Consider the following 27,316-nt stretch of genomic DNA (forward strand, 5'->3'; position numbering starts at 1 on the left):
TTCATAGTACGTTGCAGATTCCATCACTTCTCACCCCTCACCATTCCCAGCCCCAGCACTGCCTCAACCACTGCAGAGGTCTCCCAAGTGCTCTTCTAGTGTCCACGCTTACCCACTGCAGTCATTTCTCCACACATCAGTTAAAGTGATCTTTTTTTTTTTTATTTGTATTTTTTGGCTGTGCCATGTGGCATGTAGGATCTTAGATCCCCAGCAGGGATTGAACCCACACTCCCTGCATTGAAATCACAGAGTCTTAACCACTGGACCACCAGGGAAGTCCCAGTTAAAGGGATCTTTAGAAAAAATTAATCAGGTGTACCCCAGCTCAAAACCTTCCAGTGGCTTCCATCACACTTAGAAAATCCTAACTTCTTCCTGTGGCCCAAAGACCCCGCTCCTTCTTCAGCCTCATCATTTGTTCTCATTTGAGCCGTGCAGGCCTGGTTGCTGTCCCTCAGCCACACCAAGCTCCTGTCTGCCTTGGGGTCTCTTGCACTTGCTGTCCCCTGTGCCTGGAACATGGCACAGATCTTCCTTCCATCATTCAGGATCTGCCAGGATCGCTCCTCCTCAGGGCAGTCCTCCCTGACCTCCCCATGGAAAAGATCCCTCTCCTGCCCAGTCTCCCATCCCACCACCCACACCCCTTGCCCTACTTGATTCTTACCTAAAGCCCTTATTATTCCATAGTATCATGTTATTCTTTTACTTGTTGATTTGTTTATTGTTTTTCTCTCAACTATGATACAAGCTCCGTGAGGGCTGGAATTTGTCTTATTCTCGGCTGAAAGGCCAGTGTCTAGATCAGTGTGTATACGCAGTAGTCACCCGATAAATATTTGCTGAATGAATTGTTAACATTTTGATAACTATGCTTCTAGTCTCTTATCTATCATTTTTTTTGGTTGATTGATTTCATATAATTATATTCATTTTATATAAAAAAATAATATTATCTACCTAATTTTGTATCTTGATTTTTTAAATTACTGTTATATCTGAAACAATATCTTAGTACCAACTCTTCATAAACAATTTAATAGTGGCGTACTGTTCCTTTGGGTAGAGATGTCAACATCTCCTTGAACATTTAGGTTGTAATCTTTTGCTGTAGTGATTGTCACCGCAATAAACATTATAGTGCCTAAATCTTTTTTTCTTGTGGGCAATTTCCTTAGGATAGCATCCTAAAACTGGAGTTACTAGATAAAGGATATGAGTACCTTTACATTTCTTAATATGTGCCGTAAAAATGATAATATCCTTTATTTTTTTTCCTATCTCTTTCCTACTCAGTCTTACCCTGCCTGCAAAAGCCCTGAGATGACTTCAAACCTCTTCAACATTTATGGGAAGAGCCCTCTGATTGTGTACTTCCTCCTGAACTACGCCTCTCTGCAGCAGCCTGGCAAAGACGTGTTGATGGTCAGGAGGGAAAAAACCAAGACCGTCCTATATCCTTTCCACCGTGGGCTGGGCACACATTACTCCAGGTCCCTGCTTCCTCTTCCCAGAAGCAGGGGTGAAGAGACAGGCATCCAGCCCTTAGCACAGCACCTGACACATAGCAGGGGCCCATCAAGGGTGACCATTGTTATGAGCCTACAGGTCAGAATCTTGCTCATTTTAATTCCAAATCTGCCTCATGCACTGGCTGAGTGGGACCCTGGGCAAATCGAATTTCCCTGTGTGCAGTAATCTCTTCCTTTCTACCAGAAAGTATGGACTACTTAGGGACTCTAACATATTTTGCAACTCAGTAATGCCTCCTAGATGCTCATTGACCCCACAGTATATATTGATCAGGAATTCTGGTGTCTAGGGGTGTGTTTCTTCCAGCACCCTCCTCACACACACCCCTCCCCAGACCCATCAGCAAATTCTTGGCCCCGATGACATTTATCCTAAAAATATGGTAAAAAGCTCAGATCTTAAGAAAACAGGCATGATATGTGTTGGCGTCCTGAGTCTTAACAGTTTACCACAGAGGGTCAGAACATGGAATCAGATAGACCTGGATTCAGGAACCAACTCAGTTGCTTGCCAGCTGAGTGATCTTAGTTTAGACAAGTTCCAGCTTCTCTCTGAGCCTCATTTTTTTCATCTATAAAATGGAGATAAGAGTACCCGCCTTACAGAGTTGTGATGCAGAGAACAGGCACAACAGCGGTAAAGGCTCATTTAGCACAATGCCCAGCAGGTAACAAATGATTGAATGTTACCTATCAGCATACAGCTCCCCATAAGGAGAAGCTTTCATAATGAAGTAGGTAGGACTTAACTCCTGCCCTATAGCACTTCATATCCACAAGCGTATTTATATATCTGTAGGCAGAGATTAACAACGCACAATTCATAGGACTTTATTGTTTGTAAAATGTTTTCCGTTATATCACCTCACTGTTCTGTAAAGACAGTGTAGTGTAGTAGAAGGAGCCTGGGTCAGGGATACACAGCCCTGGATTTGAGTCCCAGCTCAGCAACCCACTGGCTTTAAGATCTCACGTGCACAGCTTAACCTCTAAGCTCAATATCTTTATCAACTCATTCCTAAAGTGAGGATAGTTATACCAAATCAATAGTGTTGTGATCAGGGTTAAATGGAATACAGCTGGTAGTAAAAAAAATAGTAACTATCATTATTATCATTAACATCATCTAAGGTAGGTACTCTTATCCCTATTTTATAGATAAGGAAATGGAGACATAGAGGATGACATAGATTGTCTGATGTCCCATAGCTCGTGATGAGTGTGGCTGAGATTCTGACCAGTTCAGAAGGGGTGGAGGGGTGGCGAAGGTAGAGAGAACTTTTCAACATAGAAACCTGAGACGGGGAATGAGGACTGGGCCTGAAAGGAAAGGAAAGTTGGAATCCCTTCCTATTCACCACTGTGATAAGAGAGTAAGAATTTTAGATGATAGTCTAAAATAAGCACTTCCTAGCCCTTCCATCAGCAGGAGGGGAGAAAGACTTTATTAAAAGATGGGGAGTGGCCTAGCCATGGAGAGGATAGCTTCTTTCTTTCCCAAGCAGGCCATGCCGTGGTTTCCTGCTCAGATTTCCAGAAACAGGTCGGTTTCCCCGCCTTGCTATCACACCCACCTCCTCCCCCTGTACTGGACACATCCCACTAATAATAATGCTGAGTCAATACCAACTGACAGTGTGGGGTTTTCCTCGACATGAAAGCCACTGAGTCCACCCTGACATACGTTGAGGTCATCAGCCTGACCCTGAGCAACATGAAGAAGCGGAGGGACGACCTCCACCAGCTGAACCGGCTTCACTGGAGTGAGTGGAATCATTTCAGTGCGTACCTGAAGGAGCTGCACAACAACTTCCTCAGGTATTTAAGGGGCCTTCAGGGGAAGAGGCGTGGTTTCCGCATTTGTCTGTCGCAACACATCACACTAATTTGTAACTGGGGTCCAGCCCTGTAATGACCTGTGAAGCGCATTCAGCTTTCTTGTGGTCAGAATGTAAACTCCACGATAACAGAGACCAGATATTTTTTTAAAGTTATTTTTTCCTAACTACAAAAACATTTATGCTCAATGAAAACAAAAAAAGAACCTGGAAAAGCACCTACAGGTACACATTGCCAACATTTTTCTATAAATTCTTCCAGTCTTTCTTCCTGGACACATATATCTGGATCTCTAAACAAAAGTAGTAATCATGCTGTCAGACTATTTTTAGACTCCCCCCCCCATTAGCAGCATATTATGAACATTTTCCTGTGCCTTCTCCCTCTTCAATATTTTTATTATATTTAGAAAGTTTTCAGACCTTTCAGAAAAGTTTAAAGGACAGTGCCGTGGACACCATTATGCCCTCAATGCGTTTACCAATTATTCACACTTTGCCACATTTTCCTTCTCTCTCTAATAATTAGGTCAAATAAAAATTTCCCCAATTGTGCCCAAAGTACCATTTTTGGTTTTACTTGCTGCTCCAGGATCCAGTCAAGGATCAGGTATTGTATTTTGACGTTCTCTCTTTGGTGTCTTTTAGTCTATGATAGTGCCCTGGCCCCCAGCTTTGTTATTATTATTATAATTATTTTTTATGACATGGACTTTCTTGAAAAGCTCAAGCCACGTTCTGGATTTTTCTGATTATTTCTTCAGGGTATCATTTAACTTGTTCCAATTGATCTCATATTTCCTATAAGATGGACATTGGATCTATACTAGAGGATTGATTAGATTCAGGTTAAGTCTTTTTGCCAAGAATACTTCACAGAGACCTTGTAAATTCATGTTATACCTCATTAGGAGAAACTTAATGTCGGGTTACCCCACTGCTTGTTTAAGGTGGTCTCTGCCAGAGCTCTCCATCATAAGCCTACATTTTTGCCTTTCTAATTAGTCAGTAATGAATGGTGTGATTCTTTGAGACTGTGAATATGCTTTCCCAACAAAATTCATCCAGTGGTTTTAACATCCATCCATGGTCTTTGCCTGAATCAGTTGTTACATTTGGGGCTGCAAAATAGTGATTTTCTACGTCTACTATTCCTCCTGCTTTTATTAGCTGGCTTTTTTTTTTTTTTTTTTTTTTTGTTGGTAAAAAGGAGCTCACCTTCTTTTTTCACTCTTTGTCTCTCATGTCTTCTCTGCCTGCCCCCATAACTCTTTCATGTGGCCACCATGAAAGAGAAGCTTGAGAAGTATCTGAGAAAGGAGAAGGAGATTTTCATGACTGGATTAGACCAGAATTGGTCACTTTGTTATCCAAAACAAAACTGGATTCAGTTTGCAGGGGAGAAAGGGGGAAATGGCTATTGGCTAGACAGCCATCTATATCTGCCATAATATGAGAGAAAGAAAAATATGAACTCATAGATAAATACTTTGTTATGCAAAGTGATACAATGAAGTTATTTCTAAAATGTGCTGGGACACAGACAAACAACACATACACACACACTTGTTAAGCACCAGCACAGAAATGCAGTTCAGCCTAAACTTTCATCAAAAGATGATTGGTTAAATAAACTATCAAACGTCCATACTCTGCAGCCAAAAAAATGGTGATGTTGATCTATTTCTATTTTACAAGGAAAGATGGTCACAACATATTAATGGCCCCCAAATCACGTTATAAAATAGTGTGTATAAATAGGCACAGTTGTTTATCCTTATTTTACAGATGTGGAAGCTGAGGTCAAAGGACAGAACCTTAGAGGGCAACTGCATATGTGGGAGAGGATAGAGTATGGGGTAGAGGGAGAAGGAATGACCAGAAGGAAGGAGGAGAGCTTATGTATAAAGGCAGACCAACAGAGAATGAAACTGAGAGAAGGGGAAGTAGTAATCAGCAGTGTGAGTGCCAGACACAGAAACTTGGGGCTGAGAGAGGTTTGGTGCTTTGGTAGAGAGAGCAGTCAGACTCTAGAACATGGGACATTAGGGGAAGGTATGAGTCCCCATGTGGGGGTGGGAGGGGGGAATAACTGGGAGGCAAAGGAACAAAATTCTGAATCAAAAGGCAAGATTGGATGGTAACAGGGCTATTTAAAAATAAGGTGGAAGACTCAAGCCTATATGAAGAGGGAGAGATTGGCGGTGCAGGTGAGGGAGGAGAAGGTCACGGTGGGTTAAGGGAGAACACACAGGAATTGCTGTTTAGGGCTCTTTGCTTCTGCCTCTGTTACTGTAGTTCATTATGCTGTTTGTTCTGTAGTTCATTGTCCCAGCAAATATTTTCAGCACCTTCTATGCACCAGGCATTTTATTTTGTTTACAAAACATTGTTTTGTAATGTCTGTCTCTTCCAATAGTTGTAACAATTCTTGAGGGTGGGACCCATGAATGACAGAGGCTACAGCCGGAATATAGGCTTTTTCACTTACTAGCTCTATGATATTTGATCTGTCACATAGGTCATTTAGCTTCAGTTTCTTTGTTGATTTAATGAAGATAGTATTTCCTACTTTGTAGGGTTGTATTGATCAAATAAAATAAGGCATGTAAAGCCTTTTCATAACCAAGCCCACAGTAAATGATTGTATAAATTAGAATTAGATTAGGCTTCAAGTGACAGAAGAGCACAAAATAGTGGCTAAAACAAGATACAAATCTATTTCTCTCATTTAAAAGGAGTCCAGTAGATATGGCAGTTCACAGTGTCAGGGATCCAAGCTCCTTTTATCTTATTGCTCCGTAATCCTCAGCCTCATGTTCCAATATGGCTGCTCAAGCTCCAGCCATCAGGTCCACATTCCAGCCAGTAGGAAGGAAGATGGACTTCCTCCTGGAAGTCACAAATACACCTTCCATTTTCATTCCATTGGCCAAAACTTAGTCCCATAGCCACACCCAGCTGTGGCATTAACAAGGCAAAAATAGTTTAGGGTTAACATTAAATTCATATAGAATATTCAAGATTAAGCCTACAGAGGGAATTCCCTGGTGGTCCAGTGGTTAGGACTCCGCTTTCGCTGCCAAGGGCCCGGGTTCAATTCCTGGTTGGGGAACTAAGATCCCTTAAGCTACATGGTGTGGCCGAAAAAAAAAAAAAAAAGCAGATTAAGCCTACAGAATATTTATTTCAGAAATATATAAGGAAACCCTTTTTTAATAATGACATCCTGTTGGTACAGTGGTTGAGATTCCGCCTGCCGATGCAAGGGACACGGGTTCGTGCCCCGGTCTGGGAAGATCCCACATGCCGCGGAGCGGCTAGGCCCGTGAGCCATGGCCTCTGAGCCTGCGCATCTGGAGCCTGTGCTCCGCAACGGGAGAGGCCACAACAGTGAGAGGCCCACGTACCGCAAAAAAAAAAAAAAAAAAAAAAAAGACTGACTTCAGATTGATAAGTAATGAAGCAAGATAATGGGTAAATGATGTTAATTATACAATTTTCTTTACTTTTATAAATGTTTAAATTTTTGAACACTATCTTTTTTTTTTTAATGGTGGCCATAACAAGATCAAAAGGTGACAAATGCCCATGTGGAATAGTATTGATATTTGTAGGTGGGCTAGGGCTCTTTTGGGACATCAATTACCACTTGTTCCTCTAATGTAGCGTATCAGCTGGGCGCACTGCGATTGACATTGGACAGACCAAAGCTGTAGGAACAGCTCTGTTTCACCCTCAGTATGATTTAGGTCCATCATTTAGCCCATGTGAGGCTTGGATACCTCATCTACAAAACAGGTACACTACTCACACAGTAGTTGTGTAGGTTAAAGGAGATGTCAAGCTTAGTGCCTGGCTCACAGGAAGTGCTCAGAAAATGACGGCTATTAGAGATAATACGTGTGACCCCCACACCATGAAGAGTGCAGGGGCCAAAACAGCACTGGGTCTTGGAGTTGGAAAGTTTGCCACTGGGGAAGCCTAGCAAGCGGTCTCCCTTAGAAAAGGCGATCCAGCAGCTGGTTTGCTGGGGTCTCTGCTCTAGGTGGAGGAAGAGCCTAGCTGGCACATGCAGATGGAGCTGTACAATGAAGGAGCGGGGTCAGTTGCTGCTGCAGAACTTAGTTTCCTTGTGAGTCCAGAGCCCTGATCCTTAAACTTGTACGGGGGCAAAGCACCCGCAATTCAAAATGCCCTTTGCAGAGTTTTATGAAACGTTTCAACATATGATTCTCTCATACAAGCTAAAGATGCTTCTACTCGTGGAAAATAGGAGCCTAAGACATGTATAGGCTTCAACAAATCAAGAAATGACAATATAGAAAATATTATCAAGGAATTATGACCAAGTTTTCCTGTTAGAAAATGTCATCATAACAAGGACAAATGCAGTTCGCTGCTTGTTCTTTGTCTCTCCACTGCAAGCAGAAGCAGGCTTCAAAGGGTTAAGAAAAAGTTGTGGCAGAAGATGACAAAAATGAGAATTTTGTTTCAACATATTTTTTTCCTTTGACTTGGGGAAGGACCCTCACTGTTGGAATAACCACTGGTTTAGGCCAAGTTCAACACTAGTTTCTTAACACCAGTCTTTCTACATCTATTCTGCAGCAGCAGAGAAGTATATGACAGCATCTTAATTCACTTGAATGTATATTTATTGGTATTTAGGCTGCCTTGAATGTCCATAACCTGCTTCTTCATCGAGTGGAGGTCCACTCACATTTCACAGATCAGCTGGTATATTTTCCAGTTCAGCATTTCTGTTGACTACCCCAAACGTATCTGAACATGCTCCACTGAAAACCTTCTCCTATAATAACAGCAGCAGCAGCAAGCAATATTAATTGAGCACTTCCTATGTACCAGGCACTGTGCTAATTGCTTGACCTATGGTAACTCAATTACTCCTCACCACTACCGTAGGTTCTATTATATTACCATGTTGAGATGAGTGCACTGGCACGGAGAGGTTAAGTAACTTGCCCAAGAACACACAGCAAATGGCAGAGCCCCAAATTGAATTCAGCCTGCCCTCAAGCTCATGCTTCAGCTTTCTCTCAGATTGTTGGTTTTCCTCACCTGTCTTCCTAATTTGAGTATGATCCATTGAGTCAGGGACCGCATCTTATTCCCCTGTGTCCCCCAGGGCTATATGACTCCCAGCACATAGCAGGGGCTCAGTGACTGAGTTGCTGCTGTGCAGCCAGCTTTCTGCTTCAGTCAGTTGCTCTTGACAGATGTAATGAATGAACTGGTAAATATTTGCCTCTTTTCATGTGAAAATAGAGTGAGACGATAACGCTGACTCTTTAGTCTTTTTCCATGTGTCTTTGTGATTTTCCCCGCAGGGAGGTGAAGAATATTGATCAAAGAGCAAAAGACAAAAAAACAGGCGAACCACATGTTCATCCAGCCTTCAACCTTCATTGAGGACTCCCCTGAAAAGAAATCTAGAAGAAGCCATCAGAGGGAGATTGCGTTTCTTTTGAGGTTTGTTTGAACGAAGACCATGGGAAAAGTAGAAATGTAGAAAAAAAAAAAGTAGAAAAAAGTAGAAACTTTAGGAATTCTTAATACGTGTAAAAGTATACATAAAAGTCCACTCACTTTTATGTGTTAGTCACTCAACTCTCACTTTATTTTTATTATTATTAATGATAGTAGTAAGAGCTACCAATGACTTTGTACTTCCTCTATGCCAAGCATTTGTACTTTACGAAGTGTATTATGAGTCAGTGCTCATAGGTTGCAAGTGCCAGGAAACCAGCTCAAACCAACTTGAGTGGAAGGAAAATCTCGTGGCTTCAGTAACTGGGAAGGCCACTTTCAGGCTGGCTGCAGCCACGATGGACCTAAGGGCTCAATGATATTTTCAGATTCTCTCCCTTTCTTTCTTGACCCTCTTTGCCTCTGTGTACTGGCTTGCTTTTCAAGCTGCCCCTGCCCTCAAAGAAAGAAAGAGGGCCAAGAACAGCCCCAACCCTATGTCCTTATAAGTGCATGACCTAAAAGGAAGAGAGACACCCTCTCCCAGCCTCCATAAACCAAGCCTCAATAAAAGTCTCTGATGGTGATGCCAAAAGCTCAGCCTCTGTACACTGGTGCCGAACTGAATCTCTGACACAGAGTTTTGGGTAAAGTAGAAAATAAGAGATTTATTGCTTTGTCAGGCAAAGGAGGACACAGAGGGCTCCTGCCCTCGAAACTGTGTGTCCCAACCCGGGAGGATTTGATGAGGAGTTTTATAGCAATAGTTCAGGGGCAGGGTTGCCGACAAGATTAGGGTGTGTGCAGGGTCTGCACTCCCTTAATCTCATCTCAGGTCTCCTAATCTTGATGAGCTTCTCTGGTCCCTTTAATCTTGCCTCAGGTGGTTTCTTGGCTGCTCTTCTGACCTTTGGAACTCAGGGAAAGTCATGGAGGCTGGAGTCTTGCCTACAAGAAAGAGGAGACAGAAAGGCTTTTGTGCCCAGGAGCCCCCCAGGGCCCTTCTCGGCTTCAATGGCTCTGCTTGATTCATGGTTCTACACATCCCTTCTGAACCAACACTGTGTTCAGGAAGAAGCAGTGCTATTACTAGCCAGACCTGACCATCCCTGCGGCCTGAGAGAACAAGGCAAAGTCAGTGACATGGGGTAGAATTGGTGAGATGCCATCAGACAAAAACAACATGCCCAGTTTATTTGTATCTCAACAAAACCCTATTAGATAGCATAACACCCATTTTACTGAATAGAAAACTGAGGCACAGAGAAGCCAAGTAAACATTGACTGAAGACCTACTATGCCCGGCACTAAGGATGCAAAAGAAATAAATAAGTTAAAGTTCTTGCCCTCAAGGGCTCATAGTATAGAAGAAGGAAAAAGATATGTAAATAGACAACATGCAACAGATTGCATAGGTCCTAAGAGAGGACTTCAGAAGAGAACAGAGTAGGGAGCAGTCAGTTCTTTATATTTGCTAGGCAAGGGGGGAGCGGAAGAATGGGCTGGAACTCTAGGCAGAGAGATGTTCAAGCCAATTTGCAGAGCTAAAAGTTACCAGACTGCAATTGGGTCTGGCTGATTAGGGAGTGAGGGAGAGTTGAGGCAGTGAGGGGCATCAGAGGGTCTCACATGCCACCTTCTAGATTCCACCGTCCTGTAGTGCATAGGCATCCAAGAGTCTACAGAAATTATAATTTTCATTTCTGGAATTTACATCCATTATTCTAAATAACATGCTTACATATGCATTTCTTGATTTCCTTTTAGACGTTATCTGTTGATAAGGTTTTCCAGATTGTTAAAAGCTATCAAAAACCAAGCAGCATCATTTTCCATATTCTGAAATGTATCATATATATTCTATGTATATCGTATTAATATATTCTGTTAGGTAACGTGATCATAACCAGGACAGATGCAGTTAGCTGCTTGTCCTTTTTCTCTCCAATGCAAGCAGATGTAGACTTCTAAGGTTAAGAAAAAGTTGTGGCAGAAGATCCTGAAAGTGAGAATATATTCTGATAATTTCTTCTTCATTTTTTTAATCTTTTTTTTTTTTTTTTTTTTTTTTTTGCGGTACGTGGGCCTCTCACTGTTGTGGCCTTTCCCGTTGTGGAGCACAGGCTCCGGACGCGCAGGCTCAGCGGCCATGGCCCACGGACCCAGCAGCTCCGCGGCACGTGGGATCTTCCTGGACCGGGGCACGAACCCGCGTCCCCTGCATCGGCAGGCGGACTCTCAACCACTGCGCCACCAGGGAAGCCCCCATTTTTTTAATCTTGGAGTTTTCCATCTCAGGCCCTCATCCTCCTCCAGTCTGGACTGGTGTGCTCAAGGTCTGCTCTCAGTTATCATCTTGGGGCTTTTTTTCACCATTACCCTAGGGCTTCCCTTAGTCAACTTCACTTTGTTGGAGTCTCCCAGGTCACATGTCTTTCTCTTTCTTGTTTACTCATTTTGCTGGAGCACATCTTCTAGTAACTCTCAAGGGAAAGGTACATAGAAAGTTTTTTAGTCTTTACATGTCCAAAATGACTTTGCTCTTGATTAATATTTGACAAATGTTTTGCTGGGAATAAAATTCTAAGTTCAAAGTCAATATTCCACAGAATTTTGAAAACATTTTTTTTCCTACCTTCTAGTTTTGCTGTTGAAAAATTTGATGCTGTTCTGATTCCTATGGTCTTGTATGTCACCTCCACCCTCCCCAACCCCCAACCCCCATGGGAGTTTTTAGGATATAGTCTTTCTCCCTATTATTCTGATGTTTCGCAATCATGTGCCTTGGTATGACTCTTTTTCTTAATATGTTTCATTGGGATTGGGAAGCCTTCTCAAACTGGAGAGTAGTGTCCTTCAATTCTGAGAATTTTTCTTTTATTATTTCTTTGGTAATTTTCTTCCCTTTATTTTCTTAGCTCTGTTTTTCTGGAGCTGTTATACTCAGTTGTTATACCTCCTGGACTGATTCTCTAATTTTCTTATTTTGATTCTCCTCTTGGCATCTGTATGAATTTCTGTCCTACTTTCGAGAGGAGTCTCTACATTTTATCTTCCAATGACTTCTTTTAATTTTTAAAATTCTACTGTAGTATTAACTTCCTAGAGTGAGGTCTTTCTTGTATTTTGGTCGTTCCTTTCTCATAGCATCCTATTCTTTTTCATGGGTGCAATATTTTCATCTATTACTGAGAACATTAATCTTTATTTTTAAAGTTTCTAACCCCCATATTATTTCTGTGGGTTCCTTTTTTTGGGTACCTTTTTACATTTTTTGACTGTTTTCTTGTTTTGAACTCTCACCTTTGAACTCTCATCATTTATTTGGCTGCACTGGGTCTTAGTTGCGGCACGCAGGAATCTTTTTTTTTTTTTTGCGGCATGCGGGATCTTTAATTGTGGCATGAAAACTCTTAGTTTTAGGTTCACTCTTAGTTGCAGCATGTGGGATCTAGTTCCCTGACCAGGGATGGAACCTCAGCCCCCTGCACTGGGAGTGCAGAGTCTTAGCCATTGGACTAGCAGGGAAGTCCCCTGGGCTGTCTTTAGATTTAGGAGTGAAGCTCTAAAAAGCTGACAGAGGAAGTTGGTATCAGTGGTCATGGCTTCTCAGTTGGTTGGCTCTCTTTTTTCTCATGATCAGTAAGCAAGCCAGCGTTCTCATTTAAGAGACTCTCAAATATCAGCATCTGCGCTCTTTTCTCAGAAGCCATTCGGTTTCTTAGGAGAAGAATCCTCCAATCATTTGCCTGTGGGACATATGCCTGGCTAATGGCATTCTGGAAACAGAGGAAAGGAAAGGGGGGTAAAGATCCTGCATTTATTAGAGCCAACTTCCGCTTAACTATTTTTATTTTCTACTAATCTACTATGCCCAAGACTGTAGCCTCTTTATTTTAATTTCCCCAGAAAGAAAAACAAAAGCACAAGAAAAACTTCCAATTTTCATTTGACTCTCAGAACAATTCTTTGATGTAATATATAAATTAGGATTTTATTTAGTCATATATAACAGAAAAATTAAAAATAACAATGGCCCAAAGGTTGATTCTCACATATAAAAGAAGTCTGAAGGTAGATGATATACCCTTATATGGTGTTGCAGGGGCTTCAGGGAGCCAGGCTCCACCATCCTAGCCCTTGGTATCCTTCCCCTGGGACTTCCATGGTCCACCAAGACGGCTGCTGGAGTTCCAGGCAACCTGTCTGTTTTCCGACCAGAAACTATAAGAAGGAAGGGAAGAAGAGGGCTAATGTCATTCTCAATCTCTGTCTCTCTGTCCCTCTCTCTCTCTTTCTTTAAATATATTTTTAGAGGAGTTTTAGGTTCACAGGAAAATTAAGAGTAAAGTACAGATGTTTCCCATGCACTCTTGCCCCACCACACGCAGAGCCACCCCCATTATGGACTTTCCCCACCAGAGTGGTATATTTGTTACAACTCATGAACCCACAGTGACACATTATAATCACTCAAAGTCCATAGTTTACATTAGAGTTCACCCTTGGTGTTATACATCCTATGAGTTAAGACAAATGTATAATGACATGTATCTATCATTATAGTATCATACAGAGTATTTTCACTGCCCCAAAAATCCTCTGTGCTACTCTTATTCATCCCTCCCCTCATCAAAACCCTGACAACCACTGATCTGTTTATTGTCTCCATAGTTTTGTCTTTTCCAGAATGTCATATAGATGGAATCATACAGAATACAGCCTTTTCAGATTGGCTTCTTTCACCCGGTAATATGCATTTTAGGTTCCTCCATGTCTTTTCTTTTTTTTTTTTTTTTTTTTTGTGGTACTTGGGCCTCTCACTGTTGTGGCCTCTCCCGCTGCGGAGCACAGGCTCCGGACGCGCAGGCTCAGCGGCCATGGCTCACGGGCCCAGCCGCTCCGCGGCATGTGGGATCCTCCCGGACCGGGGCACGAATCCGTGTCCCCTGCATCGGCAGGCGGACTCTCAACCACTGCGCCACCAGGGAATCCCCATTCATTTACTTTTAATCTATAACCACATTCTCTTTTAAGGAGCACTTCCAGAAGTCCCAAACAACATTTCCACTTATGTCTCATTGCTAGAATGTGACTACATGGCTACAGCAATTTCTTTCTTTTTAATAAAATATTGTTTTAAAAACATTTTAAATGTTCTTTTATTAAAATAATAATTATTAATATTTATAATTATGATATAATTATAAATATTATAATTAATATTTATAATATTAATGAGGTACAATTTCCCATAAGATTTGCCCACTTTAAGGGTACAAAGTTCAATGATTTTTAGTAAATTTACAGAGATTTGCAACAATTACTACAATCTAACTTTAGAATTTTTTATCACCCCAGAGAGTTCCCTCATGCCCATGTGTAGTCAATTCCTATTACCCCCTCCCTTTTTAATAACCTCCCTGGAAATACCATATAACATTACCAGTTTATTTCAAGGGCCAGATATTAGTCACATGGTGATGTTAGTTTCAAAGGAGCCTGGGAAATGTGTGACGGGTTTTTTTTTTTAATCTGGCTCCATTGCTAAAGTAAAAGGGGAGAGTGGATGATGGGTTGTTAACTAACCATCTGTATCACAGATAGATGGTGTTATACTCTCCATTTCAGAGATGAAGAAACCAAAGCTTAATGAGTTAAGAAATTTAGCCAAGGAAAACTTTCAGTCTTAAACCTTCTAGTCGAAATTTTCCTTCAAACCAGAAAAAGACCACATTTTTTTTATACTAGGAGTTTAGCTTGAGGCCCACCTGTTTGAGCCATGGAATACTATAAGTTCAATGGTCACTCATTAGCAGTCTTTCTGATATCCATATTAGATTCTCAGAAATACAAAAAGCCAGCTATTTTAATTCACCAATATTATTGTCATTCCCTCAGACTTGACTTTCCTTCAACTACTTCTTTTTTTAATTGAAGTATAGTTGATTTACAATGTTGTGTTAATTTTTGTTGTACAGCAAAGTGATTCAGTTATACATAAATACACATTCTTTTTTATATTCTTTTCCATTATGGTTTATCTTGGGATATTGAATGTAATTCCCTGTGCTATACAGTAGGACCTTGTTGTTTACCCATTTTATATAATAGTTTGCATTTGCTAACCCCAAACTCCCAGTCTGTCCCTCCACTACCCTTTCGACTACTTCTTAATCTAGCTAACCCCTCACTAACCCTTAAAACCCAGTTCAGGCATCACCTCCAGGAAGTCTTCCCTGACTTGCCTTCTCAGGGTATTGTCCTGTGCTTTCCTGATCATGCCTACTCTAGTTATAAATTTGCTTGTCCATCTCCCTAGATTGAGGTTTGTCCTTAAGGTCAGGAATAATGCCCTAGATGACCTTTTTTTCCCAGGGCCTAGTGCAGGTCCTGGCACCCTACAGGTCCTCAGTCAATACTTAGAAGATGAATGAGGGAGTCATTGCAGTGTATTCAGCACTCTGCTTCAGTTATTTGCCATTGCCAATGTTACTGACTTTTGTAAACTTTTTCTTTCAATACCTATCAAGATTCTACTGAAACCTTTGAAGAAGTTGCACCGAATTTTTGAGCCGATTTTTGTTGATGTCTTTTTTGTTTCCCCCACAGGAAGGAAAAAGAGGAGAGGGAAAGAGGATGGAAACAGCAGTTGAACTACTCTTCCTTCTCACCATCAAGCCCTGATGAATTCTATTCCCTGGAACTAGGAAGCCCCTACAAAATCTCTGATATTTCTGCTACCAGGTAGAACAACAACAGGAGAAAAAGAAAATTGTGGCCAAACACTGAGAAATAGAAATAACTATTCCCAGGATAGGGGAAAGATTCCACTATAGTTTTTCCTAGGCTGAGTGAAAAGCAGGAGTGGGGAGATTTTTGCTTAGGTCACTACTTTTAGTCGTGCTAACAATATTAAATTATAATATAATAATCATGGCTTCCATTAACTAACTGTTCACTCTGTACCAAGCACTAAGGTAAACGCTATACAAACATGACCTCATTTTAACCTTCATAACAGTCATATGAGGTAGAGGTTATCCAGTGCATTTTATACAGCAACAAGCCCAGATTTGGAGAGGTTTTAAAAGTTCCCTGCAGCAGACCCTGGGTAAATAACAGTAGATAAGACACAGTCCCTATTCTCAAGGGGCTCACAGTCTGATAGAAAGAAGGCAGATATATCAACAAATAAATACCATAAGTTCCAGAGGTGCTATTAGACAAAGGAGACAAAGAATGCAATGGCCTGGGAGCCATGCAGACACATTTTATAGAAGTGGTGTCCCTTGACCTGAGTCTAGAAAAGATAAAGTGTTTGTAAGGCAGGAGGAGGTGGATGAGGCAAGGGGTTTGCATTCTCAGTAGATGGAGCAGCAGAGGCAAAGGCTCAGAGGCAGAAAGTAATGTGGCAGGAGGTCAAGAAAGTGTGTGAGGGGCTCCAGGAGAGGTGAGCCTGGAGAAGATTCCTGGACAAATCATGAAGGGATTTTATTTTCTAAGTCGTGGGGAGCCACGAAAGATATTAAACAGGGAACCACGTGGCCATATTTGGATTTTTAAAGTCCTGATGGCAGATGGTGGTCTCCATGAAGGGAGTATGTATGTACTTTGAGGGATTTGCAAAGTATCCGGCAAACATTTACCTCTACGTGAAACCCTGACTATACCACTTGATCAGTAGTCCCCAAGCTTTCTTGATCTTGTATCTTTCTTAGTAAAACATTTATGAGAACTCAGCCCCTAATAATATATTAATTATTCAGTAATAATATATATAGTTCTATGCTAATATAATATGTATACTATAATATAAAACATACAGAAAATAGAAATTAAAAAGAATGAGATAAAAATATATAAATAGAAGTTCCAATATCTTCTCCTATAATGGATCCATTTTGGACCCATCTATGGGTGGGGATGACTACTCTGGATGAACCCCAGGTAAAAATTAACCGGGTAAGGGAGTTACCTTTTAGTGTCCCCCACAGGAGAAGATGAAGCAGTAGAAGGAGCTTTGACTCTAAAAAGATCTGGGGTTTTGAATCTTTGCCCTGCCCCCTTTATGACTTTCAGTTAAGTTACCTAAATTCTCCAGGCCTGTTTCCTTGGCCATAAAAAATGTGGAAGTTTAGGGGCTTCCCACGTGGCGCAGTGGTTGAGAGTCCGCCTGCCGATGCAGGGGACATGGGTTCGTGCCCCGGTCCGGGAAGATCCCACATGCCGTGGGGCGGCTGGGCCCGTGAGCCATGGCCGCTGAGCCTGCGCGTCCAGAGCCTGTGCTCCGCAACGGGAGAGGCCACAACAGTGAGAGGCCCGCGTACCGCAAAAAAAAAAAAAAAATGTGGAAGTTTGTTAATGTGTAAACAAGCTAACCCATATAAAGAGTCTGGCATAGAACTTGTCAATAATTAATAGGCAATATATTACTGTTTTCATAAGCTTCTTACATTCCTTAATCCAGGAAGCCTTCGAGCATGCTTGAGAGCACTGGTTTGGCCCAGCCCAGAAAGACTCCCTGGTTTTCTAAGCCCTGGACCAGCTGGGTTCTCATCTCTTAGGGCAGTCCTTACCCTGTGCTTACCCATCATGGGGGACTGAAATGTCGAAGTTCCAGAAAATATACAAGTTCTTATTCATAGGGAAGAGCCTCCAAAGTCTAAAAGTTTCACATTCAGATGGGGCACAGCCTGTGTCCAAAAATGTCCCCCTAGACACCTCTTTCAGAGATCAAAAGTCTGGTGACCCCAGAATTATAGGAGCCTGAGGAAGAGCAGACCTGCTCTTCCTGTTACAAACACTGGAAGAGAAATTGAAGGGAAGATTTCCCTGGCCCTGTGATAGGCATATTCCATTGGTTATCTTATTGAAGTCTCAGAACAGTCCTGTGAGGTAAATTTTCTTTTTCTTTTTCTTTTTTTTAATATTTATTTATATTTGGCTGCATGGGGTCTTAGTTGCAGCACACGGGATCTTTCACTGTGGCGCGTGGGCTCTCTAGTTGTGTGGGTGGGCTCCAGAGCGCGTGGGCTCTGTAGTTGTGGTGCACAGGGTCAGTAGTTGTGGCACGTGGGCTTAGTTGCCCTGTGGCATGTGGGATCCTAGTTCCCCGACCAGGGGTCGAACCCGTGTTCCCTGCATTGAAAGGCAGATTCTTAACCAAAAATAGGAAAGTCCCCCTATTTTTCTTATTTTTCAAAGGAGGCAACTAAGACTCACTTGAGTTAAGGCCCTGGCTCCCCATGGGTCTCTTTCAAAAATCCATATCTCATCAGGCTACTCCTTTGCCTAAAACCTGCAGTTTCTTCTCAACCCCTAAGGATCCTAGGGGTAAAATCTAAACTCTTAGACTCGAGGCCTTCATGAGGTGGCCCTGCCCACCTCCCCTCTCTCCTCTGTCTTCACCCACCACTCCCAACCACCTTTCAAGCCACATTGAGCCCCTGCAGCTGCATTAAGAGGCCAAGTTCTTCCAGCTTCCAGGCCATGCTTGGCACAAGCTTCTTCCTCTGCAGGAAAATTTCCCCTCCTACCCCTGGCTTCCTTCCCCAGCCAGCTCCTCCTGCTTCTTCAGAGTCAGTGCAAATAATGACTCCTCCAGGAAGCTTTCCCTGACATACACACAGAAGATCAGGGTTCGGCACTTCTCCTCAAAGCTCTCAGACCTTCCATACCATGAAAACTTGCTGAGCCCAAAGCAGTGCAAGGAACTACATTGGAACATTCTGGACTGGGAGGTTTGGGGAGGACCCATTTTTGAGAAAGCATCCAGCAGTTGTTTCACATAGTTTCTGCGCTAGAATAGAGGACGAAGCCAGCTTCAAGTGCACATGCACTGAAGGGTAAAGGATCAGATGCTGACATACTCGGCATTTTCCTGAGTTCAGAGCCTTGATTCTCCCATCTGTCAGGGACAGGACTAGAAGTCATAGTGCTCTTTGCAGAAACCTATAAAAATATTACCAAATTATTTTGGTAATAAAGGACTATTGACTAAGATAAAATATGAATCTTTAGATAGCTGCCAAGTTATCTTAAAATAACATAATATGTTACAAAATCACAACTAACTTTTCTCTTAATTATAACTTTTACTTACTCATTTGTTTTTATCACCTTGAGTACACAACACAGTTGTGTTTTCCAGGTCCTTATTCTCTTCTAAGCATGATACGTGTTTTATTTAATTCTCACAGCACTTCTGTGAGATATGGGATATTGTTATCCTCATTTTACAACTGAGGAAACTGAGGCTTAGAGAGGTTAGTGACTCTTGCTCAGGTGCTCACATTTGGTAAGCAGTGGAGCCAGGATTTGAAACCAGTAGTCAGACTCCAGGGCCTGGGCTACAGCCTAACAAGACTTAAGAGGTAAGCTTGGGACTTCCCTGGTGGTCCAGTGTGTAAGACTCCGCGCCCCCAGTGCAGGGGACTGGGGTTTGATCCCTGGTCGGGGCACTAGATCCCACATGCATGCCGCAACTAAGGGTTTGCATGCTGCAACTAATAAGTTTGCATGCCGCAAGTAATAAGTTCGCATGCCACAACTAAGACCCGGAGCAGCCAAAATAAATAAATAAATAAATAATAAATATTAAAAAAGAGGTAAACTTAATATGAAGAAAGTTTTATCAATTCATTTTTTCCTTTGATTAGAGAAACAGCCACTGATATTGGAGTATAGCAGCATGGTTTGCTCCCCATTGGTTTACGCTATGGAATCTCCAGGTTAAGAGGGACTTTTAATACTATTGTTTTTGACATCCATTTTAGAATTTAGAATGGAAGAGGAAACAACAAATTCAGTTCATTTTAACAAGTATTCACTGCTCTTTCCTCTTCCTTGAACATACTTTGGCCTGGCTTTTGGCCTACTTTTCGTCTGGCTAGATCCTATCTGACCCATAAAGCCCACTAAGATGTTGTCACTTCCAGGAAATCTCCCCAGACTGCCCTAGTGACTGCCTATTTTATACTCCACTGAATATGTCCTACTGTAGTCATGGAGTTGTCTGTCTCCCTCTCTGTACTGTAAGTCTCCCAAGGGCCTTTTATCATTAAGCATTGAGTCTCCTGCACCTGTTCCTGTGGTTGGCACATAGTAGGGATTCAGCAAATTCTTTTTTTTTTGGCTGTGTCATGCAGCTTGCGGGATCTTAGTTCCCCGACCAGGGATTGAACCTGGGCCCCTGGCAGTGAGAGTGCGGAGTCCTAAGCACCGGACCACCGGGGAATTCCCGGGATTCAGCAAATTCTTAATGAGGGAATTAATGATTAGCTAATGTGTGTTTAGCATTCTGCTCCAGTTAATTGCTTATAGAAAAAAATAACATTACATTTTAGAACTTTGTCTGTCTATACTCAAAGTTGGGAATAAAGTCTCTTAAAAATCACACTTTTTTAATTTTTGTTTTTATTTTAATTAAAGTAATACATATTCATCCTTTAAGAATCAAATAGAGAGGCAACTCTGGGGCCAGACCACCTGGGTTTTAATCCTAGCTCCACGACCTACTAGCTGTGTAAGCTTGATCAATCATTTAACTTCTCTGCATCTCAGTTTTTTTTATCTGTAGAATGGGGATGATAATATTATGTATAGCATAAGGTTGTTATGAGGATTAAATTGGTTAACATTTGTAAAGAAAGCACTTAGAACAGTGCGTGATGCACAGTAATATATAAGGCACATTAAATTAACTGATTGAATTAACTAATGCAAAGCATAATATAAGGCTTATTAAATTAACTAATTAATAGTTCTACAAAGCTTGTTACAAAAAATTGCACTCCTCCGGACCCCCAATCCCCAGCAACACTTTCCACTTACTCAACTGATTGTTTTGGTATTTGTTTTCCTCCATATGTCTAAATACCGTGGTGCTCTGGCTCCTTGATTTTTTAGTGTTAGGCATTATCTATTGAATTCACACTAGGAAAAGTGAGGACTGGGCTCTCTCTCACTTGCACACACTTCCACTCTCCCATCCTCCCAATGTGTCTGTGTTGTGATTTTGGTTGGATCATTAATCAGCATTATTATACTATCAACACCACTGCCATGAGCTACAGAGTATACTTTGGTTATTTTTATTTCTTGCAAAACTTTTTGCTATCCCTGGAACTAAGTCTCTTTTTCAATCTGCCTGTTTTCTTTCTTTTTTCTTTTTTTTATGTACTCATCTCAGTTTATCTCCAAATTTTCCCTTGGTTGTATAAGTCTCCCAGTACATTCAGACACTTTACATAATCTATCAATTCCACCTTTATTTCCCAGCCTCCTGATCTGCTTCTCTAAGTGGTTGATTTCCAGGCTGTTTATATAATCCTGGGGATTCCTTTCTTCATTCTCTTGATCACACTGTTTTTTTAATTTGTTTCTGTTTGTATCTTTATGGTTCATCCACAGAAAGGTCATCAAGAAGTCAAAACCAATGCAGAAAAAGTAGTCTTCCTTATCCTCTCACCTTCCAGCTCACCTGCATGAATCCTTATCCAAGAATCGGAAGGACTTTTTGGATGAAGCCTGCGCATGTTGTTGGATTTAATCTAAAATAGAAACAACAAAACAAACAAATAAAAAGTAATACTGTAATACATTTAGTCATTCGTAGTCCATGGGATAAAGAATATTAAAGTCCTCTCCTACCCTGGGCCAAAGTCAGGATTTAAACTGACATAACGTCACCTCATTCATTCATGCATTTGCTTACTGATTCTTTCATTCACTTGTTTATTAATAACAACACTATGGAGTATATATTAGTATGTATTATATGTATTATATAACAGTAATCATAGGAGACATCATTTATTGAGTACTTACTATGTGCTAAGTACTCTAAATCCTTTTCAAACATTATCTCAGATTAACCCTCCTGCCCCCTTCTCTCCCCAAGGTGGGTGTTGTTACCTCCATTTCTTTTTTTTTTTTTTTTTTTTTTTTTTTGCTGTACGTGGGCCTCTTACTGTTGTGGCCTCTCCCGTCACGGAGCACAGGCTCTGGACGTGCAGGCTCAGCGGCCATGGTTCACGGGCCCAGCCACTCCACAGCATGTGGGATCTTCCAGGACTGGGGCACGAACCCATGTCCCCTGCATTAGCAGGCGGACTCTCAACCACTGCACCACCAGGGAAGCCCCGTTACCTCCATTTCTCCTAGGAGGACACTGGGGCTTGGAGAGGTTGAGGAAGCATTCACTAGATATCTATCCTATACCATGCTTGCACATACCAGGTCCTGTTGATACAGAGATGAATAAAGACATAGTCCCTGACCTTAAGGAGCACACAGTCTGGAAGAGGGGGAGGATGTGTAAACCAATAAATGCATTAATGCTGTGCTAGAGGTTTGTGTGGAATCCAAGAAAAACCGAGTCCAGAGAGACTTCACTGAGGCTCAGAGGTACAGGGGCCAGTGTGTAGAAGGACCTGAAGTTCAGCTGAAGGGCTTGGCCTTTATCATTTGGGCCTTTGGGCACAAGGGAGTAACCTGGTCTGCGTTAGAACAGTCTGCCCAACCCAGCCAAGAAGGAAAAACTCAAGCAAATCGCTGTTTGCCTGAACCAAGAAGCAATTAAGTATATTCTTGGGACCTATGGTGTCCCCCACAGATAAACATCTTCACTTGAACCTGAGTGTAATTCTAGGTGGCCCTCTTGGAGAACATTACCCAGGTAAAGGGATGAAAGAAGGGTAAAAGGGAAGAGCTCAAGCTTTGGCCCCAGAAAATTCAGGGCTTTGAATCCCTGCTCTGCTTCATAGTAGGTATATGACCTTAGGCCTAGTAGCTTTTGTGACTTGACTTTTCTGAACTTGTTTTCTTTTTTTTTTTTTTGAACTTGTTTTCTTGAATGCAGAAAGGGAATGCCTGCCTAGGAAGGTAGTGCTGTTGTGACAGTTAAATGAGATAATTTATGCAAAGTTATATGCATAATTATATTATGCATATAATTTATGCATAGTTCACTTGGTAATTGCTACCAGCTATTGTTGTTGTTATTGTTGTTACCATTGCTGTTAAAAGGTATACTCTGGGCTTCCCTGGTGGCGCAGTGGTTGAGAGTTCGCCTGCCGATGCAGGGGACGTGGGTTCGTGCCCCGGTCCGGGAAGATCCCACATGCCGCGGAGCGGCTGGGCCCGTGAGCCATAGCCACTGAGCCTGCGCGTCCGGAGCCTGTGCTCCGCAACAGGAGAGGCCACAACAGTGAGAGGTCCGTGTACTGCAAAAAAAAAAAAAAAAAAAAAAAAAAAAAAAATATATATATATATATATATATATATATATGTATATACTCTTCTGAAACCAGGACATGTTGAGCATGGAAACCAGGACATGTCTTTCAGGATACTCCTTTGTACAGCTTGGGTCCAAGACCATCCCTGCTCAGACCCCTTCCAGAAATTACTGAGGACTCATAACCATAGGCCTCTCAGGAAGTTCAAGATGAAAAGATCTGTCTCTGTTCTTTGTAAGTATTAGAAGGGAAAATTATGGTGAAGAATTCTTTGCCCTTTATAAGTGGGGGATGGAGAGAGGGTAGAATGTCAAAGGGAGCTAACATTTAAGAAGCATTAACTGTAATGTGGGATAAAGCAAATGAGTAATTGTGTAGTACCCCAATTCTGTCATTCCTACTGTGGCTGAGAACCAGTATTCTCAGCATGGAAGTAAGGAAATTCAGATGTTAAACTAGAAGAATGAAGTTAAAATCCTATAGTGCTGATTTTGAATTGATTATGAATTGAGAATATATTTTATCTTTAAAAACAAACAAATAGGGCCTCCCTGGTGGCGCAGTGGTTGAGAGTCCGCCTGCCGATGCAGGGGATACGGGTTCGTGCCCCGGTCTGGGAGGATCCCATATGCCGCGGAGCGGCTGGGCCCGTGAGCCGTGGCCGCTGGGCCTGCGCGTCCAGAGCCTGTGCTCCGCAACGGGAGAGGCCACAACAGTGAGAGGCCTGCATACCACAAAAAGAAAAAAAAAAAAACAAAACAAAACAAAAAAAAACAAACAAATAGTTGCTAAAGAGGGGAGGGGAGGAGAGGATGGAAGGGAATACAAAGCGGCCCAAGAAAATTTTTAGGCATGGTGGTTATGTTTACTATCTTCATTGTGGGTGAAGGGTTCACAGGCTCACACACCATATACAGGCTTTAAATATTTAAATATATTCAGTTTCTTGTATGTCATTTATACCTCCTTAAAGCTTTAAGACAACAACAAACAGACAAACAACAAAAAAACCCTACTAACTCTGTCCATTGAAATGCCCTAGAAATAAAGACCGACCGAGTAGCAATGACCTGGACTGTGGTTTTGAAATACAGTTTGCACTAAAAGGGATACAGGGATCCTTGAAGGAGTGTCTGGTTCCAGATCTAGGGCAGGAAAATCATGAAATGAACATGGAACATCTTGTCATACTAGACAGCAAGGAAGCTACCAAAGATGAGAGTCCTGTCAGAAAGACTCAGGAGCCAAATTAGAGAGAATCCCATTGGCTTAAGATGGGACAGTTTAAGCATAATAATAATAATAGCCATGGATTGAAGCACGTCAAACGTGTTTTCACCCATATGTTCATATCATTACTTTAAAAAAATTAACTGGTCACCATTGAAGGATACTAGGGAACCAATTCATTATTTTGAAAACTAGCAAATAAAGAAAACAAATCAGCGTTTATCATGCCATTCCCATATGAACTGTATTAGCAGGTAAGCAAACAAGAGATGAGGGGAAGTTTCTTTTTTAGAAATATTCCACCTAATTAAAATATCACCATTTTGCAAACCCTAATGAATTAATGGATCTAGGTTGCTGCTTACATCCCCAAAAGATAAAAAGCCATTAAATGCCTCTTGATGGTAGACCACAATACCACCTATGAAATAGTCTTTACCAAATAATCAAATCTGGGTCTGATCTAGACTCCAGCTGCAACTATCATAATAGGAAATACAAAGGACAGAGAAGCATGTTAACACCAAGGGGATGCAATCAGCAAAATCTAGGCTATGGAAAACTCCAGAGCAAATGACTCCATTTTTTTTTTAAACAAATAAGTTGCAAGGGAAAAAGGGAAATCTATAGATTAAGAGAGGCCTAAAAAGCATCAATAAATTGCAACAGGGGGCTTCCCTGGTGGCGCAGTGGTTGAGAGTCTGCCTGCTGATGCGGGGGACGTGGGTTCATTCCCCAGTCCGGGAAGATCCCACATGCGGCGGAGCGGCTGGGCCCGTGAGCCATGGCCGCTGGGCCTGCGCGTCCGCAGCCTGTGCTCTGCAATGGGAGAGGCCACAGCAGTGAGAGGCCCGCGTACCGCAAAAAAAAAAAAAAAAATTATTATTTTGGGGGTGTGATAATTGTGTTAACGGTTATGTTTTTAAAAAGAGTCCTTATCTTTTAGAGATACATACTGAAATATTTACAGAAGAAATTATATGACATGTAGAATTTGCTTCAAAATAATATGAAAGGGAGGAAGTGGATGGAGGTATAAGTGAAACAAGACTGGCCATGTGTTGAAAATTGCTGAAGTTGGGTGATGGGGATATTATAACATTTTACTTAAAAACATTAAAGGCATTACTGGGGACTAGGTACTTTTAAGCATATTTTTACGGATTATTTTGTCTTCTCTTATAGCCCTGTAAATGGCGTACAATTTTTTCTATTTTCAAACTGAGGCCTTTCTTGATTGAAGCTACCATTGCCCCTGTCTTGGACTTTTACAGCATTCTCCTAGGTATTCTCCTTGCCCTCTCTCTTGCCCCCTCCAATCCATTTTCCACACAGCAGCCCAAATACTTCAAGTATCTTAACCCATTAATTCTCACAACTCAGTACCAATACTATTCTTGGTTTTCACATGAGGAAACTGAAGCACAAAGAGGTTTAAATAAATTTTCCCAAGACCACAGAGCTTGTAAATGGCTGAACTGTACTGTAAGTCTGGCATAGTTACCATGCCTATGTGTACTTATATCATACTTCTATAAATGGAAAATAAAATCACATATGAACATACAAGATCTGTCATATACTGGTTTAGCATATTAATAGGCTGAGAGCCTGAACACTGGAGCCAGCCTGTGAACCTTAGGCAAGTTACTTAACCTTGTGGTGCCCCAGTTCCATCATCTGTAAACAGAGATAATAATAGTTCCTACCTCATGGTATCTTTGTGTGAAGTAGATGTGTAGATCTACAGATGTGTAGATCCTCACTTATCCTTTCAGCCCCAAATTAAGGGTCACCACCTCTGTGAGGATCCCCCAGGGAGAGGTCTATTTGGTTCCCAACTGTGTGTATAATCCCTCTTATCTCACCATGTGTGTTATTATCTGTTTCTGTATCTATCTTCCCTAGTAGACTCATCCCTCCTTGAGAGTAGAGACCTGTCTTTATCTCCATATCCAGCAGAGAGCTGGGTCCAACAGTGTTTAATAAATGTTGGTTAAATAAACAGTCATGAGCGTGCCTCTCTGGGTAGCTGCGTGCCAAAGTTAGAAGTTTTTCAAATTTGGAAATAAATCTAAATAAATGAGAAAAGCCTCAAATGACTGATATGTAGGTATGTATGTATATGTATATACGCTACTGCAATTGCCTATAAACTTATCTATAGCCCACACTTAGGGTTTGTTTCTTGTTTGTTGTTGAATCCCTGGCAACAAACACCTAGTAGTGTCTGACAAATAGTAGGGTCAATAAACATTTTAAAAAATAAATGTGCTTAAGGAGAGGTATACCCAATGAAATGCTCTTTTTGTAATGACCCTTCATTCTTTAGTTCTGTACTAAAGCATTTCTCAAATTTGAGCTCTTGAAACCAAGAATATGCATCCATAGGCACCAGTTTGAAGCTACCCAACTGTACACAGTGGAGTTATATGCCTCTATTTGATTATAAGGTGGTTGTCCACAGAGGGGCAGTAAAGTGTAATGGTTTAAAATTCAGGTCACCTGTAATTCCACTGCCTGTTTTTTATTTCTTAGAATATCATAAAATGACACACATTTTTAAAATTTTGTAGAGACCTTGTGGACTCGCTGAAGGATTTGAGAAATTGGGAAAGCTAATTGGCACAATTACTAATTGGTTACTAATTGACACAAAAGCTTTGGTTTGCCATGCTCTATATCTGGGATAGGAAAGTAGCATTTTGCCATGCAGGATTTTTCTCTAATACAGTCATTCTTATAAGTCTTTTATGGCTTCTGAGTTTTGTGTCATACTTGAAAAGACTTTTCTTACTCTGAGATAGTAAAAAATTTTCCCATGTTTTTTCTAGTACTTTTTATTTATTTATTTATTTACTTATTTTATTATTATTTTTTTTGCGGTACGTGGGCCTCTCACTGTTGTGGCCTCTCCCGCCGCGGAGCACAAGCCCCGGACACGCAGGCCCAGCGGCCACGGCCCACGGGCCCGGCTGCT

General features: G+C 41.5%; 1 protein-coding gene across 1 annotated transcript in view; it reads left to right on the forward strand.

Moving 5' to 3' along the window:
• FAM227A (family with sequence similarity 227 member A) overlaps nt 1-21,550 on the forward strand; it is a gene marked incomplete at its 5' end in the record, with an annotated part of 74,971 nt that extends 53,421 nt beyond the window's left edge. Inside the window, 6 exon segments of the mRNA XM_081250245.1 lie at nt 1,300-1,471; nt 3,197-3,353; nt 8,725-8,758; nt 8,760-8,866; nt 15,476-15,610; nt 21,278-21,550. Of these exon segments, the coding sequence (XP_081106371.1) occupies nt 1,300-1,471; nt 3,197-3,353; nt 8,725-8,758; nt 8,760-8,866; nt 15,476-15,610; nt 21,278-21,317 (645 nt within the window). The 3' untranslated portion in view covers nt 21,318-21,550.
• Nucleotides 21,551-27,316: the final 5,766 nt, after the last annotated feature.

The sequence above is a fragment of the Mesoplodon bidens genome (assembly GCF_964165515.1).
Source record: "Mesoplodon bidens genome assembly, chromosome: 11".
NCBI classification, from domain to species: Eukaryota; Metazoa; Chordata; class Mammalia; order Artiodactyla; family Ziphiidae; genus Mesoplodon; species Mesoplodon bidens.